At 41.8% G+C, this 21,354-nt stretch overlaps 1 protein-coding gene across 2 annotated transcripts in view; it reads left to right on the top strand.

Moving 5' to 3' along the window:
- The window catches only part of KMO (kynurenine 3-monooxygenase), a 35,926-nt gene extending 16,476 nt beyond the window's left edge, over positions 1–19,450 (top strand). For both annotated transcript variants that reach the window (XM_042471441.1, XM_042471450.1), the window contains 9 exons: positions 3,517–3,682; positions 3,806–3,877; positions 7,238–7,359; positions 8,696–8,840; positions 10,778–10,835; positions 13,733–13,815; positions 14,091–14,192; positions 14,275–14,334; positions 18,734–19,450. In XM_042471441.1, the coding sequence (XP_042327375.1) occupies positions 3,517–3,682; positions 3,806–3,877; positions 7,238–7,359; positions 8,696–8,840; positions 10,778–10,835; positions 13,733–13,815; positions 14,091–14,192; positions 14,275–14,334; positions 18,734–18,871 (946 nt within the window). In that variant the 3' untranslated portion in view covers positions 18,872–19,450. The remainder of the gene's footprint in view (positions 1–3,516; positions 3,683–3,805; positions 3,878–7,237; positions 7,360–8,695; positions 8,841–10,777; positions 10,836–13,732; positions 13,816–14,090; positions 14,193–14,274; positions 14,335–18,733) is intronic.
- The last annotated feature ends 1,904 nt before the right edge of the window (positions 19,451–21,354 follow it).

Raw genomic sequence — 21,354 nt, 5'->3', positions numbered from 1 at the left:
TTTGGCCAAAGGTTTAATCACCAAGAAGGCAACTGCACCTCTTATTTTGCAGATAACATGGTCTGTTCTATTTTGAGAGTGCAGCTAACACAAGGCTGAGTTTTTGACAGTCCTGTTTGTCGTTTTCCCTTCATTTCTCACTGTTGTTGTTAACGTCCATCAAATTGACTTTGATTTATGGTGACACTATGAATGAGAGGCCTCTAGATCATCCTGTCATCAACAGCCCTGCTCAGTTCTTGCAAACTCACGGCTGTGGCTTCCTTGACTGAGTCTATCAATATGTAATGCGGCTTTCTTCTTTTCCTACTGCCTTATTGCTTTTTATAGTGAGTCATGCAATGGCTTCTCATAAGATGGCTTAAGTACGACAATCTCAGTTGGTTCATCTTGGCTTGTAGGAAGAGGTTAGGCTTGATTTGCTCTAGGACCCATTGATTTGCCTTTTCAGCAGTCTCTTCATAGATCTCCAGAAACACATCTTACATGAACTGATTTTCTTCCTGTCAGCTTTCTTCACTGTCCAGCTTTCACAACCATAGACAGAAATCGGAAAAACAATGGCATGAAGAATCCTACCTTTTGTATTCAATGATATATCCTTATACTTGAGGATCTTGTCTAGTTTCTGATAGCTACCCTTACAAATCCTAGTCTTCTTCTGATTTCCTGACTGCTGCCCCCATTCTGATTATTGACTGAGCCAAGGTATGGAAAGTCTCAATGTCTTCATCATCTCCTTGTAAATCATCTGTGGTCATTATTTGTGTTTTCTTAAATGTTCACTATGAACATTCCTTTGTTTTTTCTTCTTTGACTTTTCCTGGTAATTGTTCCAAATCTTTGCTATTTTTTGCCAGTAGCATGATGTCATCTGCATATATTAAACTGTTGATGTTCCTTCCTCCAATTTTCATGCCTCCTTCCTCCGAGTCTAAGTCTGCTTTATGTATTATACATTCAGTGTACACGTTAAACAGATAAGGTGGTCAATAGCAAGTACATTTCAGTACTGCTTACCAATGTACTAAGCAGTTTACAAGGTGTAAGCTAATTGCCCCCAACAAGCTGGGTACTCATTTTAGCGACCAGGAAGGATGCCAGGCTGTGTCGACCTAGAGCCCCTGGCTGATATTGAACTCACAACCTTATGGTTAGTGACTGAGGAGCTTATTGCTTGGTTTATTAATTTGGCTTACCTCTCCAGGTTTAAATTTCAATTTGGGCTGCATCCTGATCTTATCAGAAGGTTTTTGCTGCTGAATTTGCTGCCCTAATAGAGCCCAGCTTCCAAGAGTGCTCAGTGTGTCTCTTTTTGGATCTGGGAGTTTCGTGGCTTAAGAAAATGGCCACCAGAGCGCTCCTGGAAGCGGGGATGGACCCAGGCTGTATTCGGGTGGCAAATTTGGCGGCAAAGCTCTTCTGATAAGATCAAGATGCAGCCCAAATTGAAATTTAAACCCAGAGAGATAAGCTGAATTAATCAGCCAAGCAATAAGCTCCTAAGTGGCTACAGTACAGATATTTAACCACTTGCGCCACTAGGGCTCCATGCAACCTTGCCTGGCCACTTTGCCAATTGGAAAACACTAAGTTTCTCCATATTCTATCCTGATATCCTGACACTTGTTCTGAGTACAAGTTACACATCAGGACAATCAAATGTGGGGCACACCCATTTCTTTAAAGGTAATCCATAGTTTTTAATGATTTATACATTCAAAGGCTTTGCTATAATCTATAGAGCACAGGACGATTTTCTTTTTCAGTTCTTTGGCATTTTCCATTATCCAGTGTATGTTTGCAATATGATCTCTCAACCTTTTTTGAACCCAGCTTGGATATCTGGCATTTTTTGCTCCACATATGGTAGAAGTCTTTGCTATAGAATTTCGAGGATGACTTTCCTTTCATGGGAAATTAATGCAGTGGCCCTGTGGTTACTGCAATCCCTGGTATCCCCTTTCAAAATAAATTCACTTCATTACATTACATGATTCCCTAATACAAATCCCTCTTGCGACCGCTTTCATAGGCCCATTACAGATGGGCCTTTGCTCCGCCCCCAGTGCATACTAGGGGTTGGCCAAGGACGCAGCATCCAATCAGGCCTCATCCCTAGTACGTACTGGGGACGTCAAAATGGCGGTGCCCTATACACATGAGTGCTGCCATTTTGACGTGATGGATGCTTAAGGTCTGCACGTTGTGGCGTGGTTGTGATGCTGCAAGTGTGCCATTGGCCGGAAGAAGAACCCACTTTTTGCGGGTTCTTTTTGCTGTGCAGGGGAGCTGCGCAGTTTGTCCGCTGTGGCTCCCTCACGCAGCAAACATGGGCGCTGGCAGAGCACGCTTTTTGGGTGCTCTATAAAGCACCATATCATCCCATAACACAGCTTGAGAAACCTTTCTATTATTGATATCCCATATATTCTGCCATTCTTTCTCAAACTTACTTACTATATCTTTATAATTAAGTATTCTGATGTCCAACCTCCATCTATTGCTTCTCTATAATCCTTTTTAACTACCAAGTTTTCATTTCATCCCTTTTATTATCTCTGTTGTCTGGTTGGGTGCTTAGAGCGTTAGGCTTAGCTCCAGCTTTTTGCATTGTGTCAGTGGAACCAGATTTCTCTTTTTGCATATTATGAACCTCAAAATTCTTTTTGAGTTTACTCTTCTTAAATGTGCATACACTTTATTGGATGGAGCTGCAGATTGTTTCTTCCAACTTAAAGCTGTGTTTCAATTCTCTTTTTTGATTTTTGAACATCTGTCAACTTCTAATCAGTGTTATGTCTCAAATTGCCGACATGCAGTTTATTATATTTTTCTCTCTGTTTATTATTTAATTAATATTTTGATGTTTCAATTCTTTAAATCCCACACAATCTAATATTTATTTTCAACAGTTTTACTTTAATTTTGTTTTGTTCAACTTAGCGGACAACCAGCCAGCAGTTGCAGAAAACAAAAATGCTACTTATTTTTCTTTCTTCTCATTAAATCTTTAATTAGGCAGTTCCATTCTATTGTCCCCACATTCCAGTTTGTTTATTTATAGTTACTCACAGTCTTTTTTTTCCATTTAGAAGAAGTTCTTTGACTTTTTAAGCTTTAGCTTTTAGGAGAATATGATCTCAGCTCCTCACACCACCATTCGTAGATCCTCCCCCTAATCTTGAGAGATAGTTTTGCCAGTTCCTGTCTCTGAAATATAGTCTGCAGCGCCTGGTATTCGTTCACAGTCTCCCATTTGTATACTAATCAGGGCTGAACCTGCTTAGCTTTGAAGATCAGACAGGATCTGGTGTTTTTAGGTTATTTAGGCTTTTTAGAATACAATGTTATAAAATATGGTGAAGGAAACAAATGTCAGAGTCAATTACTGCTCAAAACACTGATGTTAAAGAAAAACAAAATATAGGCTTCATTATTAATTTTGTAACATTATGAATATATTTAAATGTCAGTACAGTTCAGTACAGTTCTTCTTTGTTCTTGTAATTGCAGATCAGACCAGACTTCAAAAGAGGCCTCTTATGATCTCATTGTGGGTTGTGATGGAGCCTTTTCTACTGTTAGGAAACAGTTTATGAGACAAGGACGTTTCAATTATAGCCAGACTTACATTCCTCATGGGTACAAGGAGCTGAGAATTCCTCCAAAGGATGGAGATGTAAGTAGGAGTAACTTACAATGGACTTGCTTTCCCCTGCTCCGAACTGATGGCTATGTACATAAACAGCCTGTTCTATTACTTATTGATAATGCTTTTACTACTTCTTTGGTCTTCTTTCAGTTTGCAATGGAGCCAAATTATCTTCACATCTGGCCAAGGAACACATTCATGATGATTGCACTGCCAAACCTGGTATGAGAAATAATATATGCCTTTTTCTGGAAATACAATTGGGCATTAATCACATTTTCCAGACCGGTGCTTTCCTACATGCTAGGATTGCCCAAGGGCAGCGCCACCGCATGTCCCGCAACCCTAGCACGTCACGGTGGCATGATAATGGCGGCGCCCTGTATACACTGGTGCCGCCATTATGATGTCACGGCCGCGCTGCAGCTAAACTTCTTGGGAAGCGCCTCGTTCCTGCAGCTACCCAACAGCTGCAGGACCAAAGCCGGGGGAAAGGAGTCAAGTGGCTCCCCAGGGTGTCCTGGGGCATGAAGCCCCAAGGACACCCCTTTTTGGGACCAGGGAGAAGTGGCATTTTGCCGCTTCTCTCTGGTCCCGAAAAGTGCCGGATTGGGGCCTCTGGGCTGCTGCTATGGCTGCCCTGGCCCCAATACGTGGTGCAAAAGGGTGGCTGCATCCCGCCCCAAATGGGTGGTCTGTATCCCGCCTAAATATACTTTCAAGATGGTTTAGATCAATGCTTCTCATGTTAACTAAGGTGGGAGAAATCAGATTTCCAACCCCCCAACATATCAGGGGCCAGTACCATATTTTATTCTGCAGATTAGCAGCCAATGTCTCATGGACTAGTACTGGTCCATAGACCACCACTTTGAGTAGCACACCTTTAGATCTATTTCTGCGGAAACAAACAAGAACAAGAACAGCACCACGCAAATACACACAAATGATCATACCTTTGGGGTTGGTTTCAGTGCCTATGAAGATTCCATGACTCATACTACTTTCGGGCAACTCGATAGGCAGACAGACAGAATTCCTGTGAGCTCTGGTTTCTGCTGTCCCTTCATCCCTCTATAGGTTCATTTGCTAGCAGCAGTATTATGAAAACTTGCATGTTTTGGTTAGATAAATGCATCAGTCATTTTTATTGCATTTAACTAAAGACTATTACAATAGAATGGATAGTATAATAAAATAATTGGCAGCAAGATAAAAGTCTGCTTCTGAACTAATTTTGATGAATAATAAACTGTCTGTAAAGCAGATATAGCAAAAATTACGAACTCCTGAAGTAACTAATAGAATAAACTTAGTTCCCTGGTGGCTGTAGCAAGTAATGTCATGGAGATAATAGGTATGGATTATCTTCAGATGGTTGCACCACTGTCTCTTGTTTTATCTAAGCCAAGGTTTCCCTAAGTTTTCTGGAACCCTAATGCTTCTACAAAAGATTGCTAGCGGTTCTGCGAATGATTGTGACTGGGGAAAAATATTTTTAAAAACTCTGTAGATACAATCATTTTTATGCAAGAATTCCCTGACACCTGAAAATTACTTAAAGGATTCCTCCAAGCTAAAATGGTTGAGAAAGGCTGGAATGCTTAGCATTAGATAAGCTGTTGACCTTTTCACCTAGTCTCTCTCTCTCTCTGGCTTTGCTTCGCGAACGAAGATTCAGGAAGGACTCATCCCGCGCTTTGTACAAGCGCGTTGGTGACTAAAAAGGCCAATTCAGGATAAACAGGTCCGGTTGCAGAAAGCACAGCAGAAAGTCTCCTTGGGTGATGTTTCCAGGTTGCGGTTCTTTCTGCGTTGTCGTTTCTCTTCGAGGCTCATTCGGCGTGAGCTTTCGAAGAAGGCTGCAGCGTCATGGATAGTGCGTCTCCATGCCTCCCGATGCGAGGCCAGGGAGGACCATTGTTGGTGATCTATCTGGCCAAGCCTGAGATGTTGTTTCAGGGAGTCCTTGTATCTCTTCTTTGGGGCGCCCCTCTTACGCTGACCTGTGGCGAGTTCACCATAGAATACAATTTTGGGGAGGCCTAATTCACCTAGTACCTGTGTGCTATATAATACCTCTTCAATTTCATTTCTCCTAAATACTAACAATGTAAGTTTCATTACTGAGGGAGTTAAAATGTATTGGAAGAGGATGTCATTCCAGTGATAATATCATTTATATTGGAAACGTTACTTTTTTTCACCCATGACTCCCAGACTACCCCAATGATCATGGCCATGCTGGAAAAGTAACATTTCCAAGCTCTGATTCATATAAGCGAAGTCGGCCCTCCGTTTTCATGGGGGATCCTGGACCCTCTCCATGCAAAAATTGAGACTTGCCTATATTCAAGCCCCACAGGCTGGAATGGGGCGTGTGCCCAAGAATGCATGGGGGGGCACGCCCCATTGAAAATAACAGAGGTTGCCCTTCCATGGATATTCAAGACCATGACATTTAAACCTCAAGTCTGCAAGAAAGAAGGAGTGACTGTATAGCTGTGTTTCATCCCTCTATTGATATGATTTCTGCTATGGTACCATGAAGGCCAGCTCTCTCATGTCACATTATTTTGGTGCAGTCTAAATAAGCTACAGTATTATTTTTTTTTAAAAAAAAAGTTGTGTAATGTCTAGTCACTTCTCACTAAATTGAAGTGACATTAAAAACAAATTAAATGTGCTTATTTGGGCATTTAAATGATATAGTACAAATGACAGATCACTTTCCTCTTCTTCTAAATCCAGCTTGAGCTTCATAAATAAAAAGCTTTTATTTATTCTAGATCCATAGTTTATAAGAAAAATATTGGTTATGTAATTTAGAAGCCATATCTAAGAGGGTAATAAATTTTTAATTTTCAAAAGTGAGTTAAGTTTCATTTTTACAAGACTGACTGTCACACTTATATTAGATGGCCAGTCAGAAGGAATACTGGTCTAAGGGGTCAATATCTGAGTTAGAACTGGAGTCCAAAAATCAACATCTAAAATAAAAACGTTCTTCTTTCACTTATGGATTAGGAAGGGAATAATTTCCTCCCCAGATATTTTATCTTCTAGGAAAAGAAAACATGATTCTTAACTTCCATTATAGAAACAGGTAGCCACTCAGGGAAGTAGTTGGATAGACAAATGAGAGCACATGTTTCCCTTTAAAATCTCAATAAAGTGAGAAACCCACATCCCAAGCCATAACTATGGGAATTGCTCACCCCCTCAATCTCCACATTTTCCAGAATTTTCACTCTTTCCACGCAAGAAGAGCCAGGATTTGTTCCTTCACCTTACTGAAGTTCTGGTATAAAAAGCCTAGAACAATAATGAAATTGTGTAATACATATGCTTTAAAATGTAATAAAGGTATAAAATGATATCATTATAGCTATAAAAACAGGATAGCATATAACAGACCTTTGAGCTCCTTTTTTGTTTCAAATATGCCTCATTCAACATACTTCAATCAGTGGAATTTATTTCTTTTCAGTTTATCATTCAAGATGCTGCACTCATGATCAGAAATAGCCAGTGGTGTCTCTTCTTTCAAGTTCTGACATATGTACATTTTTAAAACCATAGGACAAGTCATTCACATGCACTCTCTTCATGCCTTTTGATGATTTTGAGAAGCTCACCACAGGAGATCAAGTGCTGGATTTCTTCAAAATATATTTTCCAGATGCAATTCCTCTAATAGGAAGGTGAGTGTTATTTTGGCAGTTATGTTATCAAGGAATCAATTAAACACAATAAAATACTTGCTAATACCCCAGAGGAGAGGATCAAAATTCAAAATAACCAGAGGCAAGATGGCCATCTGTCAGGAGTGCTTTTATTGTGTATTTCTGCATGGCTGCAGGTTGGACTGGACAACCCTTGTGGTCTTTTCCATCTCTTTGATTCTATGATGCTGTTGCTCTTTTATTTTTCTCCTGTGGGAGATTGTTTGGAAACTGTTTCTTTTTATTAACACACACACAAAAAAAACCCCTTAATGACCTCCTTTCCCACTTCTATTATGCTACAATTTCCTGTGTGAAAGTTCAATTGTGCTTTTATGCTGTTTTGGAGTGGTCAAGGGTTGGTCATTGGGAATGCTGTGGTTTAGGTGCCCATTTCTTACCAGTGATGAGAGAGAAGGAGAAATGGTGGAAATCAAGACGGGGAAATTTTGCTCACTGACCTCCTCTGTCCCATCTCCTTTTCCAACAGAGCAGCCCAGTTCTTGAGTCTCTCTCTCTCTCTCATTCTCTTTCCCATACACCTGGAAATGTAAGGTGAGAAGAGTTTCAGTTGAACAGCATTTATTTCATTATTCTACCAATTCCTGGCTAGGCAAACTTGATTAATAACTGCCAGATTGATTTCTACTTTAGCAATTAACAGTTTTCATCTGTCAGTGATTAATCAAGTCTATCGCCAATCATAAAGTTCTCCCCCCTCCCACAAGGAAAAAAAGCCTTTTTAAATGTAAGACTGCTTTTAATTTATATGATGGGGGATCTGTATATATACATATGTGTGTGTAACAAGCTGGAAAAGGACTCTACTGGGTGGTACCAGGTGGGGACTGCCAAATGCTGCATGTGATAATGTTTTAGCACAAACAAAGCGTGCAATTCCAGAAAGATTATGAAGGCGCAATAAGGAAGAGAGCAGTCCTGATTGCATAGCACATTTGAAAATAACATTATTTTAGCAGGAGAAGAGCACAGTTAAAGTGGTATCAAAGTGTTGTAACTGTGTAGTGCCCCTACTGGCTTTTCTGATCTTAGATCTGTTGGTGTCTTCAAGCTATTTAATGTTGCATCTTGCCAAATGAAACAGAGGGTGTATGGAGGCTCTCAGGATAGAATGTACACACTTCTACATGTACGGATAGCTAGTTGCTGGGTTGTATAGCAACATGGCAATAAAAGTCTACCCCCTCCCCAATTTGCCTGCAATCTAAAAAGATATCAAATTAGTAAATGCTATAAATTATTTCACTCACTATCATGAGGTAATTAGAACAATTATAGTTCCTTTTATTTTCAGGCAAGAACTGATACAAGAATACTTTTTGCTACCAGCCCAGGCCATGGTATCCGTAAAATGCTCATCATATCACATTGCCTCTTGTGTTCTGATGGGAGATGCTGCACACGCAATTGTCCCTTTCTTTGGTCAAGGCATGAATGCTGTAAGTCCAAGTATTTACCTTGCAATAAGAAAAAAAAAAGAAATTTTTTATTTGATTCAAAGGCTAATGAGGAATTTAAGTAAGCCATTTATAATAAGGAGCATTATGCCAAGGAAAGAGCAGCAGGGTTTGAGGAAAGTGGAGGTGTGGCAACCCTACCTGCTGCAAGTTAAAGTAGTCAGTGTAAAGATCATGTCACACATTATTTAAGTTAGATATAATTAAAACAAGGTTCACTAATTTCCATGCACTTCCTGATTGGATGTTCTGTGGCAGGATGAGGAACTGGAATGTGGTGGGCCAATTTCCCACCCTATATGAGCCCTCCATGGACTGGATTCTGGTTCTGTTACAGCATAAGTGACTACCTTCACTCCCGACATCACAAGGCTCCTGGCAGAAATGCCATGTGAGAATTTTTGGTTCTTCCTCCTTAGGTGAGATTTTGGAAGAGAGGAGCAACATGCTTTTAATGAGCACTCTGTTAGAGGGTGTCAATGGAAGTGCTTGCAAAAGAGTATTTCATGTTGTTCTCCTCTCCCTTCATCAACTGGGGAAAATGACAGAGCAATGCAAAGCACTCTCAGCTTATACTTCCAGGGACTCCCTGAGAGCACCAGATGTAAAGTAGCCAGATCTCTCCCCATTTTTCTTTCCCAAATAGGGATGACAGAGGGCCCTGCTCTTAGCTGCGGTTCCAGATACCTGATTGAGAGCCAATAGGATTGTTCCTCCAGTTATTGCACTATGATTCCACTTTAATTGACATGGTGGTGTCCTATGGAATCCTGGATTGACAGTTGAGGGAGGATGTGAAGACTTTCACAGCCGGAATCCATAGTTTTTTATAGGGTTTTCAGGCTATCTAGCTGTGCTCTGGAAGAGTTTATTCCTGATGTTGAGGGAGGGTCCTTAGGAATTCTCCTCTGGGGCATCAAACCAAAGTACAGTCGTGCCTCGCCATACGCTGCCTTTTTATAGGTGGCTTTGAGCATAGCCGCTCAAAGCTGCCGGCGCGCACAGGGCGGAAGGGCGCAGCGCATCCCATTCAATTGAATGGACGCGCGCGCCCGTTGCGCCCTGCGCACGCCTGTGCCGCTGCGCACGAGCCCCATTGTTTCCAATGGGGCTCGAGCATAGGTGGCATTTGCCTTACGTGGAGGGATCCGGAACGGATCCCCCGTGTAAGGCGAGTACCCACTGTACAAACCCCAGATCTCCATATGCTGTTAAAGTGGAATCATAGCACTATAGTGAAAGGGCCCCGTCTCACACTTTTACCCTCCAAGTTGGAACTCAGCTGGCTCCTGCAAAAGCCAATGGACAATGGGGCAAAGGGCCAAAACAGATGGGCAAAAAATGCTGGTTTCAGGGTAGTGTGGGGGCTTGGTGCATGCATGGCACATGCCCTGACACCACCCTCAAGCTAGTGCCATGGCGCCCTGCTGACCACACAGTGGGTGACGTCATGGTATATCTGTGGCACGACATTTACACACACCATGCCACAGAAACACCAAAAAGCCGCTGGCACTGTGAAAAGGTGCCTTTTTTCAGCCCCCCCAAAGGAGCGGCATTTTGTCACTTCTTTTTCAGCTGGAAAAATGCTAGATTGGGACCGTGGCATCTGGTTGCCACAGCCCTGATGTGGCACTCAAAGGGGCAGCGTAAAAGTGGACTTTCAGGGCCATCTGTTTCCCCCCAAAGAGTCCCTGCTGTCTCTGAGCTGTGATTGAATATAGCAGGGACTCCTCTTCAAGGGCAGCATTGGCCTTTAAGAAGGGCAAAGTGGCTTCAGGGAATGAAGGGATTAATGAGGGCCAGACTGGCCAGATTCCAAAAGCTAACAACATGACTTAGGCCTATGGGGTAAAGATTTTGCTCCCGTTTTGTGGAGTTAGAATTAAAGATTGTAAAGGACCTTTGCGTTTCTTCAGGGATTTGAAGACTGCCTGGTGTTTGATGAATTAATGGAGAGATTCCAGAATGATTTCTGTGAGTATGGGTTTGTTGGAAAAGACAGTCTTCCTCAGGACACATTTAAAACTTTTTCAGTATGATGTGAATTCACTAGTGCTCTTTGCACTCTATCCATGCAATGCATGTGATGAGTAGTTGGCGTCAGGCCTCTGCTCAATCTGCACATGACCACTTGCCCCTGACTTTCTTTGCATTCAACAAAACTATTCTGGAATTTAGTCTAAATATGAAATTTACTATTTACTATTGAATAGGACTTCTTTACCATCATTATTCTCTAATGATGGAGTTCAGCTTTTTCATGAAATTACTTGACAGTTTATGTTTGTTGTTTAATTCTGTTACAAGGCTTCAAGCAAGCCACTTTTATTCGTAGCTATTATTTATTCCTCAGAAGGACTCGTTTAACATTGGTGTTATCCATCATCTGGGTTCAGTCTTTTCAAGATATCACTTTTTCATGAAACTAAATGGATCCCTTGTGGCAAATTGTTTGTTGCTTTATTTTGCTATGAGCTTCCAATTTTACTGTTGTCATAATATTGAGTTTTTGAATGTGTTTTCCAAAAAAAGGTGTTTGTAATTGTTATTGTTTCAGAAAATGGGCACTTAATAATTATTATTACATTTTGTTCTTCTTAATAGTGTTATTGTTAATTATTTGTTTCATCATAGCATGTAGATACTTTCTTTCACATTTAGACTTTATTCCAGTATAGTTTGGTGAGCTTTTTTTCCCCTCAGGAGAGTTGCTGCTGTTTTTTCTTAGGTGTTTTCCTTGTGTTTGGGTCATAATCTCTTCTGTATATTGTTTAATCATATAGAAGAGAAATGTGATAAAAGGCCCCCAGTGATTACTTCTTGAAATTGAGAGTGCTTCCATATTGTTCTAAAGAAACATAATTTGTCATGTGGGGGTTTGTCACTTGTTTTGCCTCGGCGTCTGTATATTCCTTTTTTTTCTTTCCATTTTTTTTTGGAGGGGGGACTTGTTTGTAGCAATTTTTCTGAATCTACAGTAGGGATCTTCCCAAGGATTTTTAAATACCATGATGTGGCTTGCAGAGGTGGTCCTATTGTTTGAAGGACATTGAAAAAAAGGAAAGGAAATTAGGGTTATACAGTTATAGTGCAAAAGTACTGCTTTACAGGTGCATTATAGCACTATGCGGGAGGAAATTGAGTACATATGTGATGAAAGAAATAATGTAAGTAATAGCCCCCAGGCAAAAGGCATATCAAAAATAACTTAGGATTCTTTTTGGTAAAATGCATTCCTTCTGTACTTATAAGCAAACTGATGACTTGCATTGATGACATGTCGTGGAGGAGGATGGAAAGAAACCCTACTCATCACACCACAGTTGTGGACAAAGAAGATGGATGAAATTCATGGCATGACTGGTTGTGGAACAGGAGCAACAAGGTGCAAGTAAGATACAGAATAGCCCATTTACTGGGACTACTGGCAGTTTGGAGAAGTCCCAAGATGATACTTTTTCACCATGTGGGTACTGTGAGATTTTTTTAATGTGTCTTTTGCCTCTTTCATCACATATCTATGTATTCAACCCCATATTATACTTTTGCTATCCAAAATCAATGCAGGTCTATTGATGGCAGCTGGAAGCAGAATAAACACCTTCATGGCAGCTTTAGTGCAGCTGCGTCGCTTCTGTGGGAGTAAGAGTAAATTAGGCTAATTCAGTAGAGGTTGTAACTCCACATACAAGTTTTAAATACAGTTCCAAGGTTGCAAAGTAGGAACAGAAACAACTCCGCAGACAATGCCAGTCAAGCAGTGGTGTTCTTAGAGTTGGTGTTGCCCAGTGCAGTCATTCATGGTGTCAAACCACCCCCCCAAACAAAACTTCCGCCCTTAGCACACCATACAGAATCTCTCAGTAATATTTATTGCACTAATGTTACTTGTAAATCGTAATTCCCCGTATAGAGTGCGGCTGCGTCATACGTGGGCACGCCTTACGCAGCTTGAGCATACGTGCTCAAGCCGCGGGGCGCACGCGGGGTGGAAGGGCCGGTGCATCCCATTCAATTGAATGGGCATGTGTGCCCGTTGCGTCCTGTGTGCTGCCGTGCCGCCATGCACGAGCCCCATTGTTTACAATGGGGCTTGAGCATAGGCGGAATTCACCTTACGTGGAGGGATCCGGAACGGATCCCCGCGTAAGGCGAGGGCCCACTGTATTACTGAATGTAATGGCAATAGTTGTGACATAAGCAACTAGCAAAACTAAAATTATACCTTCAAACTAAAATATCATACACATAACCTAAATGTATTTCCATATACACAGTGAAGATTTGGTTAAAATGTGATGTTTTTAAAGAAAATTTTAAAAGGAATAAAAAAAATTTAAATTTCAAAAATTTGAAATTTTGTCATTTTAATTTTTAAAAATCCTGGGCCTCTCCTTTTTCCTCCCACTGAGGTTCACCCCACTCCCAACATCTCTTAAAATATTTTAAAGGAAAGCAGATGAATGGCACAGCCTGTTTCTGCCAGAAAGTAGGTGTCTGCAGTGTGTCTGCAGTCACCTGGTGTGGTCTCCACCCCCTGTACCCCCTATTGATGCCACTGCTGCCAAGCTGAGGATGGCAGAGTGATGGCTTGGAGAAGGCTGGAAGAGCATGGGGCAGTTGGTGGGGGAATGGCTGAGTTTGATGGCAGGGGTGGGTGAGACAAGGCTGGAATAGGTGGCGTGGCAGCATGATGTCACCCCCCAATTGTGTCATCTGGTGGGGTCTGCAACCCCTGCGCTCCCCCGCCCCAGTGATGCTACTGCAGTAAGGTGTCCATGATTGGCTGCAGCTTTTTAAAAAGTGACTACTCTAGTGAAAACTACACATTACCTTTGCACTTATGTGAAGTGATGTTGCTTTTACTCCAGGTGCATGCCTTCCAGAGTTTTCAAGACTGAGAGTGCCTGATGATCATGCAATTTCAGATTTATCCATGTACAATTATATAGAGGTAAGTTAAAAAATGGAGGGCCAGTGTGGCATAGTGGTTTGAGTCTTGGACTAGGACTCTGGGAGACCAAGATTCAAATCTCACTCAACCATGGAAAACCCTGGCCAGGTCACACTATCATAGCCTCACAGGAAGGCAATGACAAAACTCAACTGAAGAAATCTTACCATGAAAAACCATAACACAAAGTAAGTCACAGTCAATTTAAATGCATAGAACAACAAAAGTTATAAATGATTATTGTGAAGTATGAGTGCCTCTTTTGGTTATTTCAGATGCGCGAGCATGTTAATTCAAAGTGGTTCATCTTCCGAAAACAAATATTCAACTTTCTTCATGCCCTCTTCCCCTCCACCATCATCCCTCTTTACACCATGGTAAGACCTGTAATATTACAGCATTAGTGTGTTATTTATTTTCTTCTGGAACATAACTCTGTGATTTTGTAATCTGGTTCAGGTCACATTCTCCAGAATCCGGTACCATGAAGCTGTGCAAAGATCAAAGTGGCAGGATAAGGTCAGTAACATTTAGAAGCATTTGCTGGGAAACAAGAACATAGTTAATGCTTTGTTTTTCACTTGCTTTATTTCAGAGGAGAGTAGGTACAAGCCCAAGGAAGCCTAATAAATATTAACAGTGAGAAGTGAGGCCTACACAATTACAGCACTGTGATTCCACTTTAGGGTCATGATTGCATCCTACAGAATCCTTGGCTTAGATTTGGATACAGGAACCAGAAGAGTTCCCTGGCTGAGAATAATAAATACTCCACCCTAAACTGCCAATCCCACGATTCCAGAAAATCCTGCCATGGCACTTAAAATGGCATCATTGAGCTGTAATTTTGCAGTGTGAAAGGAACCCATGAGAAAGAGTAGGGTTGCCATCCAGGAGGACCTCAAAACCGGGGGAAATGTAGGATAAGGCTTAAAAATGTAGGACTTTTTTTTTATTTCCTGGCCAGGAAATTAACAACAAAAAAAAAAAGGTCCTACATTTTAAAACCTTCTCCAAGGCCTCACTGGGCCTGGGAGACAGCCTCTCCCAAGCCCCAGCGAGGCCTTGGAGGACTCTAGGGCCCCGCTGGGGCCTGGGAGACTCTGTAGGCAAGAGGTGTACCATGTTAAGAACTGCATTAAGCACACTTAGGCTGCTGCCACACTGCTTTCACTCTCATCACTCCATCCTATGGAATCCTGGGATTTGTAGTTTGTTGTGGTGCCAGGGCTGGGCTTTGAAATCTCAGGCATAAGAGAGGCAAAAGGCTTGGGCTGCATCTACACTGGAGAAATCATCTGGTTTGAGACCACTTTAACTGCCTCGGCTGAATGCTATGGAATTCTGGGAATGGTGGTCCCTTTGCAAACTGACTCACACTCACACAGCTAGGACTTTGGATGATGATGATGATGATGATAATAATAATAATAAATGTGGAAGGTCCCTTTGCACACTCACACAGCTAGGAAGCCAAAAACACACACACCCCGGCCCAGAGAGGCCTACCTTTGGTCCTCTCCTTTCCCTTTTGCTGCTGCTGCCGCTTTTGTTGCAGCTGGGGCTGCCCCCCGCTCCAGTCCTTTGCCGGCCCAGGAAGTAAACAGAGGAGAGCTCCTCCTCTTTAACCTGGGCGGCCAATGGGGGCAGAGAGCTGGAACAGCCCCGCCCCTGCCAGCAGTCATAGACTACTGAAGCAGGGGGGCGGGCTGTTCTGCTATTGGCCAGCCAGGCCCAGCCTGCCAGCCAATAGTAGGTGGCTCTCCAGCGCGCCCAGGAAGATTAAATGTGAGTGTGGGCGCGCGGAGGCGCAGGGCTCAGCACAGGCAGCAGGCCCGGCTTGCAGAGGCGAACCGCGGCGGCGGCGGCGGCAGCGGCAGCAGCAGCAGCAGCCAGGTGAGCAGCCACAGCAGGCCACACAGCGATGGCTGCAATGGTGGTGGCAGCGGTGGCGGCCGCAAGAGCGGCCAAAGGCGCCGCCATAGCGGCACAATAACAAAGCCCGGGGGCGGGGGCAAACCCGGGGGTGGGGGGCAAACCGTACCGTGACCGTGCAGACGGTCCAAAAGCGGGAAATTCCCGCCCCCCACCGGGTTATGGCAAGCCTAAGAAAGAGCCTCATCCACAAGTAGCTCTCTGAGAAAAAACATTGTTGCTCATATGTGCACAAAATTCCCATTGTTGCTCATAATTATTGCACCAAGGGAATAACCCCTTCGTGATATATGTGTGGGGTGGAAGTCTTCCAGAACCACTCCATCTCCAAATTGGCCTGTCTGGATGACAGTGGAACAGTTTTCCGAATGCAAATTGCTGCATAAGGTGAGAAAGAGAGTTCTTTCTTCTTCTTCTTCTTCTTCTTCTTCCTACTACTACTACTACTACTAAGAGTTTTTCCTGTGGAGATTATCATGCCCAGGAATCCTGGCAGGACAGACACAGGATCTAAAAGACTAAAACGGATGTTATCACATTTATCCATATCTGGGCTGTTGGAAGCCCATATCCACTTGGGGAGCCTGTCTGCAACCCAGACTTCTGCCACTGCTTTTTCAAGAACGGGAAAATCTCGTTCTTCAAAAAGCTATGGGAGAAGTCCAGGTTGGAGATGGGCTGCCCAAGTGGATATGGGCTCCTTATAGCCCAGACATGGTTAAATGTGATAACATTCATTTTAGTCTTTTAGATCCCGCATCTCTTCCTGAGTGCAATAATTTCCTGTGTCAGAAGTCTTAAACTTTTTCTCCTCGTGTGCAGGGAAGCTGATCACTATTGGCCATCTCCTGAACAGCTGGTACCTACATTCTGTTAAAAAAAACAGTGTGGTTTTTTTTAAACAAAGCAGTCAGAAAAAAATTGTATACAATTTTGGTGTCACTGTAAACATTACTATGCTGGAGGCAGTGGCTGAGATACTGGGCCCCATTCAGACTGCAAAAATAATTCAGGATGAATCCTGGTTGAATCTTGAATGCACACGATGCACTTTGGGGTGGGGGGCTGTAACCCCCCCCATTTAACCCAGGATATTTGATACCGTTGTTTTGAGTTTTCCTGAATGATCTGTATTGATCCACATCTTTGGCAGTGTGAATAAGCATCCAAATTGATTCAGTTTGCTCTGTATCATTCAAGGGAATGGAGGCAGTTTAATTTAATACCAAAACAATAGCATATGTGAATAACAAAGAGATTACAATGACTAAAAGAGATTCACGAACCCAAAACAAAATGGGAACAACAAACCTGATATACATCAGCGCTGCGATCCACATCTCCTTGGGACAAAAAAAAATGAGTGTGAATCCCCCCTGGATTGGGAGACATGTTGGAAAATTCTCCATGGGTAGAACTACACTGTCTCCATACTCACCCCACAATCTTTTGGTTGTTAGACTGGTTTACTGGCCTGTGAGAAATGAGGGACTGGTAGAGAAATGACAGGCATCTTCCAGGAGTTCCTGGGAGCTCAGAGGTCCCAGAGGATGATACTATTGCTGTTTGTCCAACTACAGGAACATAGCTGGACACTTTCTCACTGTCCACCCTCCATTGGCCATGTTGGGAAGGGGCTTCAGCAACTTAAAAGTAGGTTTTGGTGGGGAGTTTGGTCATTGTGAGAAGCCAGTACAGAATTCTGATCTCGGGAGGGCAATCACAACAACAACAAGTCTTATACAGGTGTAATTTTGATTGTGTCTGTATGTCACTAGCAGGATACCCACTATTATATTGGGTGCATAGGATTATTGCATGCTTGGGCATATAAAATAACTAGGAAGAGATTTCTAGGAGATATTATTGAATATAATTCTTAAATCTATTCCACAGGTTACTGTGAGTTATTTGAGTGTTGTAAGAAATCACATAAATAGAAAAAGAGCTTTATGATTTGTTAGCAGGAGCAAGAACATGGCTTACAAAACTTTGGAAATGCAATAATAAGCCAGTAATGTGAGAATACTGTTGAAAAAGTAGGAATATAGTGATAAAACATAATTTTAGTGAAGTGAGGAACCAGTGGCCCTTCAGATGTGTTGTTGGACCCTGATTAGCTCTAGGTAGCATGACCTCTAGTCGGGGATAATGAGTATTGTAGTCCAACTACATATGGGAACCAACACCAACAGGTCCCCCACATGTGTCCTAGGCAAATGGTGAGAGCATTCCTGTTTCATCTGGCTTGGGTTTTTACACCTACTGTTTTATTTTATTTGACTGTTTTATGCAGTTATGCTGTTTTTACATAGTTTTATATGAATTGTAACTTTTAGCCTACGTTTCTGTAGGTCGGTAAAATGAGTACCCAGCTTGGTGGGGGGGGCAATTGGCTTACAGACTGTACCGCTTAGAGAGTGCTGAGTTCACTATTAAGTGGTATAGAAATGTAAATACTATTGCTATTGCTATTTCTAGGATGTGGCCTTGTGAAGCATCATATTCTCACTGTAAAGATATTTGCTGACATCCTTTTAAGTATTTATGATGTAATAAACCCAGCTTCCTGTTGTTGTTGTGTGCCTTAAAGTCATTTTGGACTTATGACAAACCAATAATGGAGTTTTCTTAGCAAAATTTGTTCAGAGGGGGTTTGCCTTTGACTTCCTCCTAGACTGAGAGAATGTGTCTTGCCCAGTATTTAAAATATTATTATTCCAGCATAAATAGGTAATATTATGTTGTTTTTAAGGATTTAACATTCTCTTTAGAAGCAATAGTAGCATCTTTAGATTGCAGTTTAATGCATGCCTGCTAAGATAGAAGTTGCAATAAGTCCGAGGGGGCTCATTCACAGGACTGCAGTCAAGGGAGCTATGTGAATAGTTCCATTTCAGCATATAGTATGGTAGAAATATTGCAAATTTATTTTTCCTATTATTGCACTATTCAGATAATCAAACTGGATTTTTTCTTATAGGTCATAAACAGAGGCCTTTTCTTCATTGTGGCAGCAACAGCATTGAGTGGCATCTATCTGTCCAGAAATGTTATAAAGCAACAAACTGTTTTTTGTATCCAAAACCTGTGGACAGGAGATAGCTTTAAAATATTTTAATACATCCCACACATGTACTAAAAGCTCAGGAGCTAGATAGAGAAGTCTGAAGTATCCAATGAACTCCTGTTTTGAAAGTCAGATATCCAAAGTACAGTATTCCAAAGACATGTGTCATTGAGGTCAGTGGTGCTGAATCCCAGAATGAAAAATCCAGGCTACATCCAATGGAGAATTTGCCATGGACTTCAGTAGAATTTTATCATCTCCTGTTTCCTAAGGAATTGGTGGATGTGCCATATAAGCTTTATAGTCTTCATTGTTTAAATTTTTTACCAGCTTTTAACTGTTAATTAACATGATTCAGATGAAGGATATGCAAAATGTATACAGTGGGCCCTTAGTATCCTGGGGTTTGGTCCCAGGATCGCCTGTGGATATCAAAATCCATGGATGCTCAATCCCATTAAATACAATGGCATAGTAAAATGGTTTCCCTTATATAAAATGGTAAAAATCGGGGTTTGCTTTTGGGAATGTATATATATTTTAAAGTATTTTCAAGCCATGGATGGTTAAATCTGTGAATAATGAATCTGTGGATACAGCCAGCTGACTGTATACATGGGCCATACTGTACCTTTGAGCACTATTTGGTTCTGTTTGTGTTATCTGTATTGACTGTAAAAATTGCCTTCATTTATTTTGTTGTTATATTAATATTTTTGCCTATAATAATAATAATAATAATGATGATTTATTTATAGCCCGCCCAATCACAAGGAATCCAGGCGGGTTACAACAGTAAAAATAAAGAAAATACAATACAATAAATAAATAAAATACAATAAAATTAAAGAGAGCAAAGTGAGTACATTCACAGTTAGGCCTGATGGAAGTTGGGCCTCTCTTTTTCACTCCCTCTCAGGTCTGATGATGATGTCATGGAGGGAGGGCTCTTCTTCTTGAGGCAAGGTTTTGCCTATGGCTTTGTGATGGTCTTTTGTAGTCTATGCATGTGTAGTTGAGACTGTGCCTTGTGGTATTTGTTTGTATTTTCTATAACTCTCTGTATGGATACTTTTCTGGATGAGAACAGATGGTTCAGCCTATGCTGGGCTTTGAAATGCATAGGAAATGGCTGGTTGGCTTGTAGACTGAGGTGTTGATCTTCTGTTTGTCTCTGCTCTGAAATGAATTACCTTATAGCTGCATTTATATTCTGCTTTTCCTTCAAAAGAACAGGTTAAAAGGCAGAATGCACATTCTTCTTCCCACTGTATTTAATCCTCAGAACAACTCTAAGGTTGATTAGACTAAACAAGAGTGACTATTCACAGGAAGCAGACTTTCCAGTTTTTTAACAGGCCTGGGTCTCCCAGAATGTGTATAAGTTTTCCAAGATAGCCTTTACTTTGCTCCACTTTGATCAAGGGCAGTAGCAAACAGGACTAGTACCTATCCAGCGTGGCCTTGCTGGAGTCCACAACATAACAAACTGCACAATACTTTCTCCTCTATTAAAAAAAAACTGATGTGTTTATCTCGAAGCAATGAATGAAACATTTTAAAACTGAATTTGAGTCGAGTTCCATGCTTAAGAAATATTTAATTGGGTACTGATGTTTAACGAAGCTAAATTCAGACGGTGCTCTAAAGTGTATTTTGCACAAGGGCCTACAAGCTATAGCAACCACTGCTTACCACGGCTGAGGTTCTGTTTGATTATGGCAGAGTGTGAAGTTCCACCAGTGTATGTATGCAGAGATCTAGCCACTGGAGAGGGAGGAGGAAGGCTGCCGTCACAATGCTGGCATGAGGGGGCTTTTCCAATGGACTTTTGTGGTGAGCTGGTGGCCATTTGGGTTGGGTGGGCTGGATGTGCCCCAGAGCACTTTTCCAGTAGCTGTTGCTTTGCCAAAGAAAACTGTTTCATGAGAAGATACTGGATACTTTCTTATGCAACATCAGATAAAAATTAGATCTGCTAGTGAAGGGATGGAAATCAAATGGAACTCCACATGTTGTTGGACCCTAAAAGGAATCTGGCCTATGAATACATTAGGAACAATTAGGATTAGATTGTCAGCCCTAAGAAGAGAACATGAAATCCCTTTGTAGTCCATAGACTTCATATTCAATACCTCAACAAGGAATAAATCCAGAAGTCAAGTAATTCTGCTGTGCCCCCACCCCATTTTGTGTCAGTCAATTAAAAACAAAAACAAACCAGACACCCATATTTGGGTGACTGCTGAAGAAGGGTTCCTAGTAATCTGTTGCATTTCTGATAAGATTGGGGAACCTTTGGCTTGTGGATCCAAAGGAGTGCCCTATCTGGCTCACAAGCTGCTTCAGCCCTTATCTCCATGTAGGCATTGACAAAAACAGGCTCTCTAAATTTTGAGAAGCTGTTGTATGGATCTAAATTCTATATTTCAGCCCAGCCAGCTTTTGCACTGGTACGTATTCCTGTATAGGACAAACATAGACATATGGAGTATTGAACTGTGCTTCACATACACATACCACCCCAGCACTTA

Source organism: Sceloporus undulatus, chromosome 1 (assembly GCF_019175285.1).
Source record: "Sceloporus undulatus isolate JIND9_A2432 ecotype Alabama chromosome 1, SceUnd_v1.1, whole genome shotgun sequence".
NCBI lineage: Eukaryota > Metazoa > Chordata > Lepidosauria > Squamata > Phrynosomatidae > Sceloporus > Sceloporus undulatus.
This window is presented reverse-complemented; position numbering and strand designations above follow the sequence as displayed.